The sequence below is a fragment of the Syngnathoides biaculeatus genome, chromosome 8 (genome assembly GCF_019802595.1).
Source record: "Syngnathoides biaculeatus isolate LvHL_M chromosome 8, ASM1980259v1, whole genome shotgun sequence".
Lineage (NCBI taxonomy): Eukaryota > Metazoa > Chordata > Actinopteri > Syngnathiformes > Syngnathidae > Syngnathoides > Syngnathoides biaculeatus.
Window position 1 is genome coordinate 12,796,476 of NC_084647.1, and position 20,840 is coordinate 12,817,315.

At 43.3% G+C, this 20,840-nt stretch overlaps 1 protein-coding gene across 6 annotated transcripts in view; it reads right to left on the reverse strand.

Moving 5' to 3' along the window:
* LOC133504604 (uncharacterized) overlaps positions 1-20,840 on the reverse strand; it is a 76,505-nt gene that overhangs the window by 27,983 nt on the left and 27,682 nt on the right. The window contains exons 4-5 of one of the 6 annotated variants that reach the window (XM_061827025.1): positions 13,451-13,481; positions 11,007-11,027 (exon numbers count right to left, since the gene is read on the reverse strand). The exons of the other annotated variants lie outside the window; for them this stretch is intronic. Of the exons in view, the coding sequence (XP_061683009.1) occupies positions 11,022-11,027; positions 13,451-13,481 (37 nt within the window). The 3' untranslated portion in view covers positions 11,007-11,021. Of the gene's footprint in view, positions 1-11,006; positions 11,028-13,450; positions 13,482-20,840 lie in introns of those variants that run through there. 6 annotated transcript variants of the gene reach the window in all.

Sequence of the window (20,840 nt, forward strand, 5' to 3'; positions counted from 1 at the left end):
TTTGACATTTTCCAGAAGCCTGGTACCTGCTTCTAGGACACACTCACAACATTGAAGTGTGCTGAAGAAGGGCTAATTGTTCTCAATTTCCATGTAAAGTTGGACCATAAATTGGACCCTAATCCTAACCAAACAAACAAACAAGATATACTGTACCGCTGTCACGACATCGCTGGCTCAGACCCGGGGATGAGCAGCGACGAAGGCAAAAGAAACATATGAGAGAAAGTGGGAAGTACACGAGGGGTAAGACTAAGTTCAGGGTTAGTTTAGGAAGGAGAATGGTGAGACAGTCCTTCTGAACAAGAGGTCTATCAGGATGAGACGTGAGATAGGCGAGCCGTCTCCACGGCTGTCACGGTGATAAATTGGAGAAGCCAGCTTGTCTCCAGCTATTATCACGCTGCAGTAAAACACTGATGTCAGTTACAAAGCGAAGGCCCGTCCTTGCGCAAAAGACGCTTTAAATTGTTTCGCGTTCATCACAAACGCTGATTCAGATATTCAAAAGATTGTCTCACAAAATGTGGATGTTTCTGAAAAAGGAGAAGCAGTAAAATGCTTATTATGTATTGTGCATCTGACGGACCCCAATACTAAGACCACCTGAAAAATATGACGACATTCAATACACGTGTTGCATGTGATATTCTGTCTTTGTAAAGATAATAATCACGTTTGATTGAGCCTGCCAGAGAGGCATCCATTTAAAAAGAGTGCTTGTTACAGAAGTTGTATTTTGCAGTACCACGTAAGAAGCTGTTCCTCATATTTTTTTATATGCTTTTATACATGTAAGTGACATTGGTAACTAAAATATTACACATTTTCTTTCGTTCCTAAACTAAATACTCACTCTTTACTCCCGCGGTCGCGAACGCCCGCATTACATTACACGACCGACGCATCGTCCCCTGCAGTGCGTAGTGCCACGCACACGTCAAAAACAGTTGCTGCACGGCGAAAGGTGGACTTTATCTCACGTGATTGGCCCGTTTTAGTCACATGCTCTGATGACGTACTCACTGTTCCTCCCAGTGCCATAGCTACCGGAAATGACCGAATGTGCTGAGGAAACTCCACCCAGTAACAGCCTAGCCAATACAATCTATAGCGACATCCCTGACTCAGAAAAGAGCTGCAGGCTATTTTCATAACTTCAACTATTATTCAGTGTTTTTTAAAAGGGGGCTGAGTAACAATGTGGTGGTCCGAATCTGCCCCAACGGCCTTGAGTTTGACATCTGTAAGTAAGGCCTATATGCTAAATACGGAATAACCATTTTGATGTGGTGCAGAAACATTATTGCATCAAAGTCAAAAGGTAAGCATATCATATGAAAGTAGATTAGTGCCACCAGGATTTGAATTTGAAATCTAAAGTGATCACATTTTCAATAGTTGTATTTCAATGGAACTTTAACAATTCAACTGGCTACAATTCGCTGTCTAAAATTCACCGTCTGTGTCACCAGCCAGGGTTACTTTGGGTCAGAACCAAACAGCCAGCCAATCCAGTTACGCTTTCTTTGTATGCGATGTCACGTGACTAAAAAAGCGTAACTGGATTGGCTGGGTGTTCGAATTGTAGCCGGTGGAATTTCAGACAGCGAATTGTAGCAACTACTGAAAATGTGATCACTTTACATTTCGAATTCAAATCCTGGTGGCATGAATCTACTTCCACAATATCAGCGTATACCAGTGTAGCTTCTGATAATAATGTTGTTATAGTAATTATGGAATTCCTGCTCTGCACTGCAACACTAAATGACGAGGTATGCCTGTGAAGATTCTCATTCATCCAAGTCATTTCATATTCTCTGGGCATTGAGTCCATCACAAGTGGCCTCTGCTCGTCTTAGAAGACTTTTTGCATTTCGAGCAGGCTTCATTATTTAAGGGTGTCCTAAGCCTTGTTGGATCTACTTCTGTTTGAGATACTGAGATATTAAACATATTAGAAGACGACCAGAACAGTTCGGTTCAGAATTCAATGATGATGGTAATTTGGTGACTTGGGGCTTTAACGCTTTAGTGGTCGTGCAATTAAATCTCTACGGGCCCTATGAGGAAGATCTGTCACTAAAACATGCCAATTTTACCCTGGAAAGAAATAAAATGTAAAGATATACTACTCACAAAAGGTTAGGTCCTCAGTATGAACCTGAAATGTATTTTAACCACTGCAGGTGAACTTAAAACCTTTTTATGAATTTTGCTGTTCAGCTCCTTGTTAGACAACAGCAAGTTCTGGAAAAGAAACTGTACTGAAATATTGAACAGTTGAAAATGTGCATTCAGATGTTCAGAGCTGGTCAAATCAAGTTTACCTGTAAAGGTCAGAGTACATTTTAGGGTCATCCTGAGTTTTCATCCAAAAACAGTGTGAAATATGTGATCGTTGCTCTTTGGGATACTTCCGACGACAGCATGCCACAAGCATGTTATTTGGAGGGTTACGGGTTCAATTGTGAAAAAATATAATATCATTGTTTCCAAGTGCAGCAAGAAGTTCACCAATGCAAAACACAAGGTGACTTTAGAAGCTCAACCTTTTCTTAGAATGACCCATAAAAAAAAATGAATCCATCGATACTCGCTGGAGTGACCACGAATTAGGTCTAGCGAAACCGTGGACGATCTGACCGACACATTTTGTTCAACTTTTTGCATGAATTTTTTCCCAAATATAGAGGTTGAATTTCTAATTGGGGCATTGGACTTTTCAGTTACCACTTTGTAATGCTATTGTTCATCTTAGTCTGACCCTGAGCAATAATCAAATTCCTCATTGTTGGAACGAAAGGTGAACGGAGTCACGTAGGCCCGAATTACTTCACCGCATTTGGCTGCTTATCACATTTGATTGACTATTCTAGTTGTGTCTGTAAATACACATGACGATTACACAACATCCTTGTTTTGTCTTTTGACGGCAGAATACTTTAACAAATCTGAAACAATTAGCAGATGATGGCATTTGGAATATGTTTTAGCTTTATTGCCGATCTGCTATCAGCGTGCAGCGGCGGGCAAACAAAATGGATGGGACCCAAAGGTCTAACACGGACACGAAGCCGGCTAAGAATCAGCAGAAGCTCTGCAGGAAACATCTGGAGGTGGCTGTCTGTGCAAACAGATGTCGGAGTGAGATAAGAGCGTTGTGAGTGAGGACTCAGCCTCCCACCTCACTGTGATGGGGCTTTGGAACAACCAGGTGGGCTGCAGCCTTGGCTTGAGCAGCGCAAAGGTCCAAATAATCAAACCGTAGCCCTCTTTTTTTTTTTTTTTTCTTCTCACACTACCATCTGCTTGAATAAACCCTGTGAGCTGCGCTCCATTGTTTCTGCTCTCATTTTGATCCATTGTCAGCCAGACCCTCCAGAGACGCTCGTCATACAATGTTTTTACCTCTCCGGGTCACCATTCACATCATTTCCTGCCATAGTTTAAACATCACTTGGGTAACAAATGGCAGTCTGCATCAATGTGTTGCCACCAAACGCTCTTGTTTGTATCCAAGTTCAACGTTGTCCGATAATGAATCGCAGTATTACTGCTAGTATTACTTATATATTATTAGATTATGCCGAGTATGAAGCGACTGGGATGACAATTACAACCTCCAAATCTGAGACCATGGTCCTCAGTTGGAAAAGGGTGGCGTGCCTTCTCCAGGTCGGGGTTGAGATCCTGCCCCAAGTGGAGGAGTTCAAGTATCTTGGGTTCTTGTTCACGAGTGAAGGAAGAACGGAGCGGGAGATCGACAGACGGATCGGTGCGGCGTCTGCAGTGATGCTGACTTTGTATCGGTCCGTTGTGGTTAAGAGGAAGCTAAGTCAAAAGCCGAAGCTCTCAATTTACCAATCGAAATACGTTCCTACCCTCACCTATAGGCATGAGCTGCGGGTCGTGACCGAAAGAACAAGATCCGGGATACAAGCGGCCGAGTTTCCTCCGCAGGGTGTCCAGGCTCTCCCTAAGCAATAGGGTGAGAAGCTCAGTCATCCAGGATGGGCTCAGTGTCGAGCCACTACTCCTCCGCATTGAGAGGAGCCAGATGAGGTGGCTGAGGCATCCGAGCCTCCCGGACGCCTCCCTGGTGAGGTGTTCCAGGCATGTCCCACCGGAAGGAGACCCTGAGGATGATCCAGGACAGGCGAGAGAGACTATGTCTTTCGGCTGGCTTGGGAATGCCTCGGGATCCCTCCGGAAGAGCTGGAAGAAGTGGCTGGGGAAAGGGAAGTCTGGGTATCCCTGCTGAAACTACTTCCTCCGCGACCCGACCTGGAAAAGCGGTAGATAATGGATGGCTGGTTGAAGTTTAAATATTAAATTGAAATGACCAAAAAATTATATAATGATATATATAAGAATAAATAAATATAATATAAAGAATATAATAAAAACAATCACAAAACTAAAAGAATAATTCTAATGAGGATGAAAATAAAACATTTTCATTCTATTGAAGAAAACAAAATTGCAATACTGCAAGAATACAGCTGCAATACACAGGAGAAACAATTTTAAGGATTTGTTTTAGGGACTTTTCCCAGTCTTCAAATAATTTTGCAATTGCGCCGGATATGTAAACCAAGGGCCTCGTATATTAAAATAGATCAACGGTAATGCTCCACAGTTTAGTACGAGTATAGTCTTTGGACGTTTTCAGCCATAGGGTAACCCTTCCATTCTTGGATATATCATGTATTTAGAAATAAATTCTAATTTTAGGTGGTAAAAGTCAGAATATTGGAAGAATGTAAGAATTTAATGAGGGAAAAGCTTTAATTCAATGAGCATGGATTCATAATTCATACATTTGTAATGTCATAAATATACTAAGTAGTATTTTCTTTGACAAGCATGTAGAAAATATGGGAAGAAACTCCATCCATACTAAGCTTTGGGCCATCAATAACATCGTACAATTTTTATGTCTTATAGTTTTATGTCTTTTTCACATGCCACTACGATGGAGTTCATCATGCCACTTTTTAATCCTTAGCTCACAATCATCGCAATGATATTTGAAGATGTCGCTTGAGAAGCTTGAAGCGGAACGAAAATATGAGAGCCAAATTACGGAAAAAGAAAGTGGGTCACTCGTGAAGACGAGTAGAGGCCACAAGGGAGGGCTGGTTCTGTGCAGCTGTAAAAAGTTTTTCCCTAGGGGGACGCAAAAGATTCCAGGTAGAATTCAAAGAATGTTTGGCGGTGGGGCGCAAGTGTGCAACACGGGCATGAATCTTCAGAAATTGGTAAATAAGAAGCACTTGGTTGGATATAAATATTAATATATAAGATTAACTCGTGCAGTATTTCGGTGCTAAAGTTTCCGTGAGGTTTTTGGCAGTTGTGACAAACTAGTTTTCTGGGTTAAAATAAAAATGTATAAATTAAGGGATTTCGTGTCACGTTTCCTTTAGTTTGACTTCAGATTTGAGCACAAATGTTTTGACAGTTAGTGAGTCATATAATTGATAAACATGAATACATTATTTTGTTTGAAATACATGCATTGTGATGAATATCCAAGTCAATTACAAAGTCAGGAATTATTATTCGTATAATTTCCAACTGGGTGGCACGGTGTCCCAGCTGGAAGGCCGTGGCCTCACAGTTCTGAGGTCCCGGGTTCGATCCCGGACCCGCCCGTGTGGAGTTTGCACGTTCTCCCCGTGCCCGCGTGGGTTTTCTCCGGGCACTCCGGTTGCCTCCCACATCCCAAAAATCATGCAACATTAATTGGACACTTTAAATTGCCCCTAGGTGTGATTGTGACTCTTTGTCTCTATGTGCCTTGTGATTGGCTGGCAACCAGTTCAGGATGAACCCAGTCTCCTGCCCGTTGAGAGCAGGGATAGGGTCCGGCATTCCCCGCGGCCCTTGTGAGGATAAGCGGCAAAGAAAATGGATGGGTGGATAATTTCCAACTCAAATGTTGCTGCACAACTCAGTATTTGTGATCCACCTTTAAATCTTATAATCATGCTGTGACGTCGAATGTATGAAGATAGAAGTACTTTGTTGAGAGTTGTTTGACACACTTCAAACATAATTATCCTCTTTTTGCGACACACACACACAAAACAATAAAATAATTCATATAAGTGGGGAATCGTTCTGTCTGGTCTCACAGTGACGTGCTGGTGATGAACCGCATCTGATTCAGACTTCCTCACATTCATACTTGCGGCAGCCCCACCCTCATTAATTGAGCGCCTTTACCAAAACTACCCTCGGGATGACCACTGGTGCGCCGCACAAACAGGAAGTAGAGAAGAGGTCAGTCAATGAACGGAGGAAGTGCTGGCAAACAGCAACAATGCAGAAAGGAAAAGACCCCCCTTTTTTTCCCATTATAAATAGGAACATACCCCTGCAGTGTTGCGCCGGAGGTCATGAATGAAGTGATGGGAAACAATAAGGGTGCAAGGACGCTATTTGACCAGCGTAGGAGGAGGCTGGGACATCAGAACGTCATGGGTCACCGAGGACGTGAGCAACCTACACGTTGACTTAATGCTTATTTTTCAATTCCCAATGTACTCCGATTACCATTCACTCCAGTTGAGATAAGATTTGATATCCCAAAAAGTTGTCATATCATGCTCACTGGTTCTGACTGGCAGTGGACGCCAAATTATAAATAAATCAATAAAAGTAATAAACAACGTATGATTTTATCAAATAGAAAGATGTTTAATTTGCCAAATGTCACGCGTGGTTATTTTACCACTCTGTTTCATTGACGCATATTTTTGTTTCACACAGTACAGATGATGCAATAACGTGTATTGTTTATTTTTCACCAGCTCCATTCAAACTCAAGGGGTCACAAGGTCACTTGCACAATACAAGCGCCAGATCAAAGGCCTGCTATATCATCGGTTTGGTCGCCTCGTGGAAATAATATTCAAAATATTAGACATAACTCAGGGCCATTCAACAACACTGTCAACTACCGCCGCAACAATAAACATGTTAAGAATGACGGGAAATATGAATCAATGAAAACATCATATTGAAGTGTCCAGGGAACATCAACTACAAGGGTGACTCGTCGAAATAGTGTCACACGCCATTGGTGCGGGGCTGGACCCAAATGCAGGACTCCGAGACAAAGGCACAATGTCCAGTAAGTTTTATTGCAGAAGTGGTGTCCGCACACCGTAACACAGTGCAACTCGTGTAAACTCTAACATAAGTGGCACCGCCCAGAGCGGTTACCAAGCCACAGTGCTCCAGCCCCGCTCATGACAAATAGTTTGTGCAGCCATCTGAAAGTCGCCATCCTACTGAAACCCGTTTGGGCGTCAAGTGTTGATCCTCCACCCAGGAGGATCGGTGGAGCATCATCACAACCACTAAGCCCAGCCAGTCCAAACATATTCAACACGGGGTCACAATTAGCACAATGCACCATCGAGAATGTGACGGGAAGGCTCTCAATTAGCAATTCAGATAAACCGGTTTGACCATGGAAACATGCATCTGATTAAAACTGCTAAAATGTCTCGTGAGGGTGAAAATGTGTTCATTAACAACTGCAAAATTCGACTCACCAAGAGTCCAATTCAAATTCTTGAGCCTAACGTTGGGTATTTTTTCTTCCACCTGCGTCTTTCTAAATTTGATACACTGAGACAGGATAAATGGTAAACAGAACTCATCTCACCCGGGCGCAAACCGACAGCAACTGAGAGCCCCCGTCCTCAGATAGAAGATGACAAGTCTAATTTGGACAAATAAGAGCGGCCGGCGTCGAGGCCCGCAACAGATCGTGCGTCAATTTGCACATTTGAACTGATTTTGACAGATTTAAACGTGTTACATGAGACGCTTGGAGAGATAATGGAAATTTCTGACAGATGAACGCCGCCACACTGTCAAAAAGATAAATTAGCAGGTCGGGAAGAGGTCTAAAACAAATGCAGAAAATTTTGTCCGCGAACGTGCATGCATTTAAATGGTTAGAAGTTGACTTTTCGCATTGGTAATCCATCATTATGGGATGGGCAAACCTGATAGTGACAGTTCATTATTATTAACACGGCACTTTCAAATTATTTGAGCCATGCAATCTGTACTTACTACCGGCTACACTTTTGCTATTACAAAATGATTAATGACTGATAGAAACAAGGAGTACGCAAGTATTGATGACATCCGTGTGGCCATTAAACCTGATTCAGATTCTGATTCTGACGAAATATTTTGGATGTGAGTCATAGCAGCGAAAAGACAAGAAATGTCAATCGGGATTTAATCATCTGAATTACAATCGTAAATAAATCAAATACTGTGTCTGCTAATGTGCAGATTGCATAATATAGACTATTATAGAGTATATGGCGTCATGGTGGCTCAACTGGTAAAGCGTTGGCCTCACAGTTCTGAGATCCCGGGTTCAATCCTGGGCCCGGCTGTGTGGAATTTGCAAGTTCTCCCCGTGGCTTCGTGGGGTTCCTTCGGCCACTCCGGTTTCCTGCCACATCCCCCAAAAAACATGCAACATTATTGGACACTAAATTGTCCCTAGGTGTGATTGTGAGTGCGGCTGTTTGTCTCGATGTGCCCTGCGATTGGCTGGCAACCAGGTCAGGGTGCACCCCGCCTCCTGCCTGTTGACAGCTGGGATAGACAGCACTCCCCGCGACCCTTGTGAGGATAAGCAGCTAAGAAAATGGATGGATGGATAATTTCAAGGGGAAATTTAATTCATTTTTTTTTAGACACTGAAGCACAAATAAGAACAAGATCAATCTAATCAGGGTGTGAGAGGCTTGGTCGCATAGTATTCCACATAACGGTCTTACGCGTGGCTATCATGGGATCGTTTCTTCTCATTTACAGTCAAGGGTGCAGTGCACCTTTTGCCTGAATTCAGCTGGAATAGACTTGAACCTGAATATGAATATCTCCCTCATATATTGTTAAAAGGATATTACGCACAAAGAAACCAAACAAGAAATTAATTTCGATGCCAAAAATCTCCTTGGCAGGTGAGGGTATCCCAAAAGCTATGCCCCATCGAGAGAGCCACTGAGGAGGAGGTTCTTGCCCCCAATGATCCGCTTAAGGGAGTACATAAGACACCAAGCTTACAGGGCAGCGTCCAAGGCCTTTCACCTTGAAGCTGTTAACAGGCACGCCTGTGATCCCAAAGCCCCCCGTTAAAGACCCTCTGGGGTTTAGGACTGTAACCAGAGAGTTGGAATAACAGAGGAGTGAAGCGCCATGCGGGTCGGCCTCATGTGTCCGGGCGGGCTCTGCCGTGCCCTCTGTTCGGTCAGGTCATAGGGTGGGGAGAACTTTTCCGCTCCTTTTTCCATTCACTTTGGCCCTCCCGTTATCAAATGTGGAGAAGACAATCAGGGAAGATTGGTCTCAATGGGTCTCTGGTAGCATTCTTTTCTTGAATAGGTATGTTAAGTCCAAGAGTGAATTTCAATGCCATTTTTTAAAAATCATTTTTCAAGAATGGGTGGACAAGACATGGTTGTTAAGGCTGATGAATGATTATCTTTTAGTGTGAAGCATCAAAATGTTCAATATTCATGAGGTTACTGTCATGTCCCTGTGAAAAAGTACAACCACATTTGTGTCGTACAGCCGGATTCAAGACCCTTGTCCTGCATGCTTTTTGTCCTGTCCCATCTGGTCCTGTCCTTCCCTCACAGCACTGCAGCCCCATGCGATATTTACAATTAATGTTTTTTTGTTGTAGATATGTCAAGATATGTCATGATTTATATATTGATTTATGTTCTTCATTTTGTTTATCCCATTCGTGGGCAGCGTGCCATTTTTTGGGACATCATGATTTTCACGTATTATATCCTTCACTATATCAAAATATTTAAGTGTTTTAATCTGAAGCCATAATTTGCTATCAGGAGAGGATAACTCATCAGTCAACGTTAGCACGGGGTGATTTCCCTTTCCTTCCTGACCCAACATGGCTGCCCCAAGTACAAGGTCAGTATGCAACCAAGTTTGTCTTCAAAATGCTAATCCATCAGTATTATTAATGTGTAAGTGTTGTTCTAGAATAAGAATTAATTAATAAACATATCTCTAGTATGTACCACTTCACAGAACTGATAACATACCCGTCCCAGTTTCGGGACGCAAGGACGAGAGGTTACATCTTTTTTGCCCTTTGTTTTATGCGTTAAACGAAAAAGAAGTGTTATTTCCTTGATTGGGGCATGTCAGGAGACTTTTATCTCAACGAGGCAAAAAATTGCCACCCTGCCCATGAATGGGTTAAAAAAAATATAAATCACAGGTGAAGCTTTGAAACTCCCAATTTGACACGGCAGAAAAGGGACACAGATCCTCAATTCTGTTTGACCGAACAGCCGAATAGGACAAAACAAAACAAAACAAAAAGATGATTAACTGTATTTGATTAGAGATTAAGCCGATGTCAGCTCTCTCTTTCTTACCTAATAAAGTCCGTGTGGGAACTTAGAACACCTCTGTATTGTGCAGTAAAAACACAAACACAAATATGTATTATTCTTTACAAGCTGTTCACAATGCACTCCAAATGCATATGCGCTCCCTTTTGGGTCCCAACTCACCAGTTGAGAATCACTGACTGAGGTGGGTGAGTATCTCGGGATCTTTATCCTAGCATGATGCTATGCCTTATTTTTGAATACTGCAGTATTCTGCTTCACAGTCTCCACCACCCAGTAGAAGTCTCTTTTAAGATCAAAACCTACCGTAGCGACAGCTACAGTGCATGACAAATATGAAATACAATATACCATCATTCTCCACCATGTCTTTTTAGCTGAGTGTTGAAAGTGATGAGTTCAATGTAGTGTGGTTTTCACAGTTTCCCATGACTACTCAGGAAAAGGATAATCAAGCAGCCCAAAGCGAGGTGAGGAGGGCTGAGCCAAGCCAAGTCGGTACTGCGCAGGCAGGGATCAAGAAATGAGATGCCAATAGATGGAATATTTGGGGTGCGGGTTTGAAAACGTCGACAAATCTTCTTAGGGCTGTGGAATGCATAACTCAGCTGTACTAAATACAGTTATGACAAATTCAGATCGGTAAAGCAATGGCCATTAAGCGAAATGGCGATGTTTGGCCAAAACCTTGTTCATCCAAATATGGTCAGTTTCTCCCATCCATCCATTTTCTTTTGCCGCTTATCCTCACGAGGGTCACGGGGAGCGCTGGAGCCTATCCCAGCTGTCAACGGGCAGGAGGCGGGGTACACCCTGAACTGGTCGCCAGCCAATCGCAGGGCACACGGAGACAAACAGCCACAGACAGACAACGGTCGGACTCGCAATCACACCTAGGGGCAATTTAGAGTGTCCAATTAACATTGCATGTTTTTTGGGATGTGGGAGGAAACCGGAGTGCCCGGAGAAAACCCACGCAGGCACAGGGAGAACATGCAAACTCCACATAGGCGGGGCCGGGATCAAACCCGGGTCCTCAAAACTGTCAGGGCAACACTTTACCAGCTGAGCCACCGTGCCCGGTCAATTTCTTATTTAAATAAATAAATACATACAGAAATACATAAAATACTATCCGTCGGTCCCCCAGTGAGTATGATTTTTTTTTAACTATTACCCATTATAAAGTGTAGAAAATGGCTTGCTGTAATTGATGATGCAATATTAAATGCTACCAAAAAAAAAAAGTTTTTTTGGGGTTTCCTGAAAACTGATTGTTTTGGAGATACAAGATTTCCGCCCTACACCAGCAAAAAAAAAGTACGATAACAGTGGTAAACCCCGCACTCGTTATGTTTCTTTCCCATGACTGACTTGGCTTGACATGAACAAAGTTTTATCTATTTTTTTTTTTTTTAAACATCACACTTTTAAGCGGGTTGGTAAACACATTCTCCCACAGACTCCAAAGTGTTCAACTCAGCTAACCACAGTGTATGTGCTGCTGCTCATCTTTGCTTGCTATTGTGGAGTTTCAGCATCTGAAAATGCAAAAAATACCACAGTACAGACACACACATGCACGCACACGCAAGTACCCACACGCGACAATCAGCCTCCCTCAACAAAAGTAAGCAAATATAACAAGCACCTGTTGCTTGTACACCAAAGTCTACAATTAAGCCGAATTCGAGCGTGTCCTCGGCAAAGTGACCGAGAAGAAAATGACATTAACTATGCCTAACTGTGATGCACCCTTCAATAGTAAAATAATGTTTAGTTTTCATCCATTTCTCTTTACTACTGCATAACCTGACATCAGTCTGACTACAAAAAGACACACAAAAGAATACATCACTGGCCAATTGCCAAAGAAAAAATTTATACGGCTCACACAAAAGTATTTTAAGGGGCAGACAAAATAATCTATTACTGTAGAGGTGCACACAAGAGAAACCTTCCATGTCGTTGGGGCACCTCTAGTGGTCAAAAGCTGAATTTCTCTTCCTGCAGTATTTCCATTCTATGGTGTTTTCTGAGGGATTCATTACAGATGCCAATGGAACCCAACAGCCCCCCCCATTAAAAAAAAAAAAAAAAACAACCAAACAAAGAAACAAACAAAAAAACCAACATCATGCACTTTTTCATGTTGTGCACACAAATCAGTATTATTGTTAATTCATTAAACATGCACATGTGCACACATGCACCTGTCTCTCGTTCTCCCCAAAAATTATTCTTGTCAGATTCCCGTCACTATGGTATTATGAAACATTATCTTCTGTAAATTAATCAGGATAGAGACAATGATGATATTGGGGTGTACAGTCGGGGAAACAATGCGCTCATGAATACTCAGAGGAACGTGTGTTTCCTAATATCTTGTACACGCACGCATGAGAACTAAAGTGGGGGTGTGTGAATACAAGAGGGGAGAAGGTGGTCTGGTTAAAGAAAATCTAATTGGAAGCATATGTGTTGCACTGTGCAGCAGCTTTTTGGTGGTGGTGGTGGTGGAGGGGGGGCGGACTATATGTTGCGTTTGTGAGTGAGGGTGATAGTGATAGGAGAAAGGAGCAGGGTGCTGTTTGTGTGTGGGAAGGTGGAGGGGGGGAGGTCGGTGGTCGTCTGGTGGCTGGGAGGGCATGAGAATGTAAACCTCGACGTAAGTGAGGCGATTTACTGGGGCCTGGGAATACAAAGTGGGGGGGCGGGAGTGGGGTGAGTTGTGTGACCGGACACAATTTAAACCATATTGTCCGACGAACAAATAATAACAAAATACCGTAGGAACCTCTAAGGTCGAACGCGATACAGAGCAAGATACTGGTGGACCTCCGACTTGCTAAAATTTCAAAAGGTGGGGGTTTACATTTAAAAATACATAAATAAATACATAAATTTGCCATAGTGAGGATAAGTGGTGATGAAAATGGATGGATGTTAAATCAGCCGACATGACATGACAAATATTTAAATATTAAAAAAAAAAAGCTTCAGTCTCTTACCTCTAATTTAATACACCAGAGACCACCACACCTGAGGAAAAACAACCTATCAGAAACACAAGGCTCAGTCATTTGACGCACTTTTGCCCACACATTGTAGACACACTCCTGTGGCCTTGTGTTGACCCGTTTCCTTATTATAAAAAGCACTTTATCTGTAACAGATTTTGACTATTTTTTTACTTTTTACTAGTATATATATATATATATATATATATATATATACTTTTTTTTTTTACATTTTTTTGCGAGACTCCAGAGGTAGTAGCTTTGTAATGTGTGTGTGTGTGTGGCTGCGTTTTCTCTCCACACATTTTAATCATGTACCACTGTCGAGTCATGATTGTAAAAAACATGACAAAATGTTTTGTTTTAAATTGGAAACACTCCCTTTAAGAAATATTGCAAATTAAATTAATCTCAGCCAAACTGTTGCCTTTAAAAAAAAATGCCAACAGTACAGGCAATCTAAAGGAACATTCAGACATTATAAGCTTCTTTAAAAGTCCTGCAAGTGCAACGTTAATAAATTAGATATGCTGAGATTTTACGGGATTAGTTGAAGTCTAGCATGATAATAAAAAAAAAACTTTCATATTTTGACAGCATTTTCCATCTAATTTAAATTTAATCACATCCACATTTCTGTGAAAATTTGAGCGTTGGATCAATTAATATTTTTACTTTTGGTGCATTTGAACCTTTGGAGCTATTGCAATACATAAAGGACATGCATATTCTGGATCAATCACTTTTCCTACCAACATATGCCACACCATTCATAATTATGTTTTTCCACCAGTGCATGTCAGTGATTTTTCTCACTTTTTTTTGTGGCTGTTTTTGGTCATGCAAGCTAAGAAATGATGTAATTTGTACATGATGAAATAATCAGCATTAATTATGTGAGCCCTCTGTTTTTATAAATTAAAAACCACATTTTTATTTTATTTTATTTTTTTTACTAACCCTTACCAAATGTTTGCAAAAACTCTGCTCTCATTTGCATGACATTAGTAGCATTGTCTCATCATCTGAGCAGGTTTTTTGAGCCTTTGACCCCCCAGTAATAAAATCAGAGGGCCACATGGGGAAAAAAAAAGGACCATATATCTCCCTGTCGGTGACGCCCCAAGATTTATCCACATTCATAAAACGATAATGTTTGGCTTGTGGCCCAGCTCGGCACCCCATCCTCATGTTTGGCTATTGGCCAGGAAAGAAATGACATCAGTTTTTCTTATTTATTGATATAAATAGTAACATGCAGGTAGGTGGAAGTAAAAGAACAGTAAAAAAATAAATAAATAAAAAGGTGAATGATAGAGGAGGAAGAGCAAGGTGGGGTGAAAACAGCTGAGGGAAGAGGAGGGAAGGTGCAGAACAAAGAAAAACTTGAAAAGAGGAGAAGAAAAGGAAAAGGGGGGTCTTGGAGGGTAAGAGCGAGGCCTTATACATAAGTCCTTCTGGAGAAGGTTCTATTTCTCCTGTCCACTGACACTTCCAGCTGCTCCATCCACCCCCACACCTCCAATATGCCCTGGCAGCACCTGAACTCTGGGTCTCATCACAGCTACCTGCCAGGGATTAGCCAGACCCCGTTACTCCTCAGTGTCAGATGACTGATCTCTCTCTCCTCTCTCTCTCTCTCTCTCTCCTCTCTCTCCTCTCTCTCCTCTCTCTCTCTCTCTCTCTCTCTTTCGTTCTCTGGTCTCAACCGAGATACTCACACATGTGGACACTCAAGGAGAGGCCGTAATAGGAACCAACTGGGCTTTTCAAGGCTGAGCAGTGGGTCAGACAGGCTCATTCATAACCCTGTAGTGACTTTTAATGAAGGAAAGTTCTGGGGGAGCAGTGCTGTAAGGAAATGATGAAGGCAGAGAAGAGGGTGTGGGGAGGTGGGGGCTGGGGACGTCTTCTGTCTTGTTGCCCACAGCCTCCAACAATACTTTGTCCTGTATCCAATATTGGAAACAATCCCAGACTATTTATAGAACTGAATGTATGTCGTTTTGTATGTTGTGAGCTAACTTTCCTCAAACCTTTTTCTTTAACTTTTTACAAGGGAAGGCCCAGAAACAAGGGGTGTTAAAAGAAGACCATATCAGAGGTTATAAGATTTATTTCCGGGTCGGGTCCTGGGGGAAGTAGCTACAGCAGGGATACCCAGACTTCCCTTTCTCCAGCCACTTCCTCCAGCTCTTCCGGAGGGATCCGGAGGTGTTCCCATGCCAGCCAAGAGACATAGTCTCTCCAGCGTGTCCTGGGGTCTCTTTCTGGTAGGACATGCTCGGAACACCACACTAGGGAGATGCAATGTGGGGGGCAGTGGCTCAACACTGAGCCCCTCCCGGATGACCGAGCTTCTCACTCTGCGCAGGAAACTTATTCCGGCCGCTTGTATCCGGGAACTTGTTCTTTCGGTCACGACCCACAGCTCATGCCCATAGGTGAGGGTAGGAACGTAGATCGACTGGTAAATTGAGAGCTTTGCCTTTCGACTTTGCTCCCTCTATACCACAATGGACCGATACAAAGTCAGCACCACTGCAGACGCTGTACCGATTCATCTGTCGATCTCCCGCTCCATTCTTCCCTCACTCGTGAACAAGACCCCAAGATACTTGAACTCGTCCACTTGGGGCAGGATCTCATCTCCGACCCAGAGAGGGCACACCGCTCCTTTCCGACTGAGGAACGTAGTCTCGGATTCGGAGGTGCTGATTCTCATCCCAGCCGCTTCACACTCGGGTGCGAATCGCTCCATTGAGAGCTGGAGATCACGGCTTGATGAAGCCAACAGAACCACATCATCTGCAAAGAGCAGGGATGCCATGAGATGCTGGACACCCTCTTACCTCCTCTGACCTGATAATCACAAATAGCATAATGGTTTTACTGTGTAAATGTGCCAATTGCAATCAGTTCCTTTACGTTTGTTCAAGGCAGCAGCAGCTTCACACAGTTGGAAGATGCCCCAAAAGAAAGCATCCAAAAATAACACAGGCTATGACCATCTTCAGTGGATTTTAGCTCCATTTGCACTTGTGTACGCCCATGTCTCAGCATCCATAACGGAGTCCAAATGCCGTGAGGTGTTGAAGGCATTTGATGGGTTTTAGCGTGCCGAGCCAGAGCAGAGCAGTGGTCACCTCCGTCCTCCTTTTCAGCGAGTGTGGATGAGTGGTCTGTAACCCGAGCTTGTGAGGTAACGATGGAGAAACAGGCTTTTTTACGCCCTGAGGTCAGCCTGACGTGAACACCAGTGAACCTCAGACTGGCATACATTTTTCTCTCTCAAGTCAACACGAATCCAGTCCTATAATACTCAATTATCAATAAGTGCTATGTAAAGTCATGGACATCTAAAGGGCATGTATTTTTTTTATAGGTGCATAAGACACTTATACATTATATAAGTGTATCAGTCCTACCCTCACCTATGGGCATAAGCTGTGGGACATAACCGAAAGAACAAGATCCTGGATACAAGCGGCCAAAATGAGCAGTGAGAGGAGCCAGATGAGGTGGCTGGGGCATCTGATCCGGATGCCTCCCTGGTGAGGTGTTCTGGGCACGTCCCACCGGAAAGAGACCCCGGGGATGACCCAGGACACGATGAAGAGACTATGTCTTTCAGCTGTCTTGGGAACACCGAGGGATCCTTCCGGAAGAGCTGGAAGAAGTGGCTGGGGAAAGGGAAGTCTGGGTATCCCTGCTGAAGCTACTTCCACTGCGACCTGATCCAGAAAAGCGGTAGAAAATGGTTGGATGGATGGATGGATGGATGGATGTTATAAGTCAACACAAATGCAACTTATCTTGCAAACTTGTACTTGCTTGTATTAGTGGTGTGATTGTTCTTCAAAAATAATAGACCAGTCAAGATCTTTTCAGGAGAAAATTTGAGTTAGTCTGGAGACTGACAATCATATCAGTTTTATTTAAAAAGTTATTTAAACGGGGCAAATAAGGACCATGCAGCTCCTACCTGATGTAGACGCTTTCATCTAATAGTAAGTTTCTTTGACATGTAAAATTGTCTTGGGAAGTGCTTATCCTTTTGCAAATCATTTCCAACAGTTCTTGGTACATTTCAAGAAGGCCAATTCAATGACGTCAACAAGAAATATTCCCTTATTATGCCAAATAGGCTACAATTAACACAAGGAATGCGCAGTAAGTGGAAAAAATTGTACCAATCCAGCAACTGGTTAGGTACAAAACTGGGCGTGGTCGTATCACATCGTTCATAGAAACTGCACTCACATGACCATAAATACAGCACCTTAATGTGTTATAGATGGACACACACACGCACACAACCTTGTCTTTAACTGACAGTTGGGAAGAAATTAGGGAAACTCACCGAGGTCCCACACAAAAATAACTCCTCAGTACTGGTGGCCGCACGGCGTTTCATATTCCCCACATAATGACGGTGTGGCTTTCAGCTAACCCAAAGAATTTTCATATGAAACAAACACAACAACACATGACTACATTGTTCTGTGTCACACTGGTGTGAATTGCCCCGAAAAATATTCCGCCCGCGTAGAGATGATTGATTTAATCTGACTTTCCCGCCTGCGGATAATTGTCTGGTGTCGAACTGCGGGTTGTGAAACATTTCGGGGAGCCGCATTTCCCAGTCAAATGAATGGTTAACTGAATTGTTAAATAATAGTCAAGCGCATTTTAACTAACCAGGTATTTTCCCGTGTCACTTTTTGCCATTTGTGTCGCAATTCACTGCATGACATACTGCCAAAGTGAAGCATTGCACACTGTTAAAATACCAAATCGCCCATCAAGTATGAGTCAATGTGGGTTGTTGCACGCCAAATACAGGCTTTACCCTGCCCAAGTCAATTTGGTCAGGCTTCAGCACACCCCTGTCTCAAATGAGCGATAGATGTCGTAGCCTTTGTGGAAGCAGTCCTGGAAGTTTTCTAACACACGTCGTCTGGTGAGTTTGGAGACAATTGACTGTTTTCGAGCACGTGACCACAACCGGGGCACCTGGCCATTCTGGATGGGTTCACTCTACTGACACTCCGTTCACTCTATTGCTTTTGCTTACAGACCGGACATACACAAATGTTCATACCGCTGTTAAAAGTGACGCATGATGGCTAAGAAGACTTTGGAACGTTATCGGGGCTCATTAGATGTTGTTTCATTACAGAGGTCTGGTGGACTACAACTGATTCATCAATGGCTGTGTTCGTGACGCGGCGTTATCCGTTGTAAGCAACCCGTGTCTCCACACTGCTAAGGTTTGTTGATTATACCAACAAAAGAGGTGTAGATTATTATTTTTGTTTTTGTTACAAAGAGGGAGAGAGAGAGGTTCAGCCGGGACAAATCCCAAGTGGAGCCCGCACTTGCACAGCTACACTTTTAACTCAACTCACAAAACAGCTAGCGGTGCGGTAACTCGTTTTTTTTGCAAACTCATTATAATAAAACAGAAAATACAGATTTTGGAGACATGGATTGCATTCACACACACACGAGTATTATGTAGGCCCTCGGCCCTAAAGAATACTTCTCCTTCACAGAACTTATTGCTAAGTAGGTGTGAAATACTAAAAGGTATCCAATACTTACCAAGAACAAAATGCGCCGAGCAAACTCGGATGTTAGGGAATGACTTTGCTGCTAGATCGGCTCTGCTAATACGAGGCAGCCACAATTGTGGCCGTTTGGTTGCTAACTGCTCCGTTTTTTCGCACTGGTTCTCCATCACAGCCACAATTGTCGCCGTTTGGTTGCTAACTGCTCCGTTTTTTCGCACTGGTTCTCGATCACAGCTGACACTCGAAAGAAAGACGCTTTACAACGCCCACTTTCATTTGAGCAACCGATAACATAGCAGTGTGCCCCCATTCATCCACCCTTCTGAAATGATTCCTGCTTAGTCACGGTTTGTTTGCTCGAATTCACCAAACCAAAATGGCGACCGCATTTTAAACCTGAAGGAAAAACCACAATAATCGATATATTCCTTGGGAACAAAGTGATGGTATCCCGCCGCCTCAGATGGTTGACTGGGTGCGGTATTCATGTCACACTGGGCACTTGGCCGGTGTGCGGAGATTTCAGTAGGGAAGCGGAGGTCATCTGGAGTTGAAAAGAAGATGACTCGCTTGTTCTGTTGGGCTTTCCTCTCTCTGATCACCACATGCACGACGGGGATGAATCACCCACCAGTTAGCTGGGCTGAGTGCCAAAAAATGCGAGAGCTGCTGGGTGATTTCCTGTCTGAGGGGTCTCCTTGGAGCCGTAATGTGATCTGCCACCCCACTTGGTCCAAAAATAACCAGTGTCCCCGCAGGAGATGGTACCGCTCTCGGGGCACTTATGCAGACTTCCCAGCTTCCTTCCTCAAAGGATGCTGAAAGGATGAAGGTGATCGTTGCTCAAATTTAGTTGTACAGTCAGCAGCTGGGGGGTGGGGGCACAGCCAAGGCCGGTGGATTTGTGTGGGACAGGTGATACTCCTCAAAGGGCCCAGTCGTGTTCCAGCAATAACAACAAGAAATACAACCGGCACTTGTTATTTGCAGACGTTGGGCTCTGCGGCTTCGAAACCCCAAATGTTCTGCAGCGGAGTTTCACAAAGGAAAGGCGGCGAGAATCAGTACGCTAGCTTCATTCTGGGCGCATTGCTTTCACAGTTGCTCTGCTCCGTGACCTCGGTGTGCACTGGCAATGCAAACAAAAAATCTCTGCAGCAAGATGGATGGGTATGGCATCAAAGATGATGAGGATAAAAAGGGCCACTTACATCCCCTAATCGCCTCATTATTTCCTTGAGGGCCCTTTTTGCTTGTTGTTGTTTTAAAGAGCCCAGGCTGCCGTGGCAGGGGGCATTTCTTGGGGTGACCTTGCAGCAATTTTTGGCCTGAAATTCTCACGATGTCCTCATAAAGTGGAGCACAACAAATGAGACATGATATAAGACTCGCGATACACCGGAAGTACTTTTGTTATTCCTGAAAGGGCCACTGAGAGTGAACTTGTCCAAGACAAAAATGGTCGAGAAATCCAATGAATGAAATAAATCTGCTCACAGCTTCTTTTTTTCATGTTTAATGAATGTGGAGCTGATTTACTTTCCGTATGGCACGGCTGATTTGTCTGGGCCCAGAACAGAGTGCGCTCTGTTCAGCGCCACACTCAGCAAGCCAGGTGTGAGACAGACGGGCTGAAACAGTTAAAAGTCAACCGAACGGATCTGCTTCGAAATGTCGTACTTTACTTTAAGGTTTGTGTGTGCTCAGTCTGGTTTTTGTCCCACCCGACTTTATAACAACAAAAGCCAAGATTTTTTTGTGTTTTTAAGTTGTAGTTAATTGCAATCTGGAAAAGTGCGTCAATC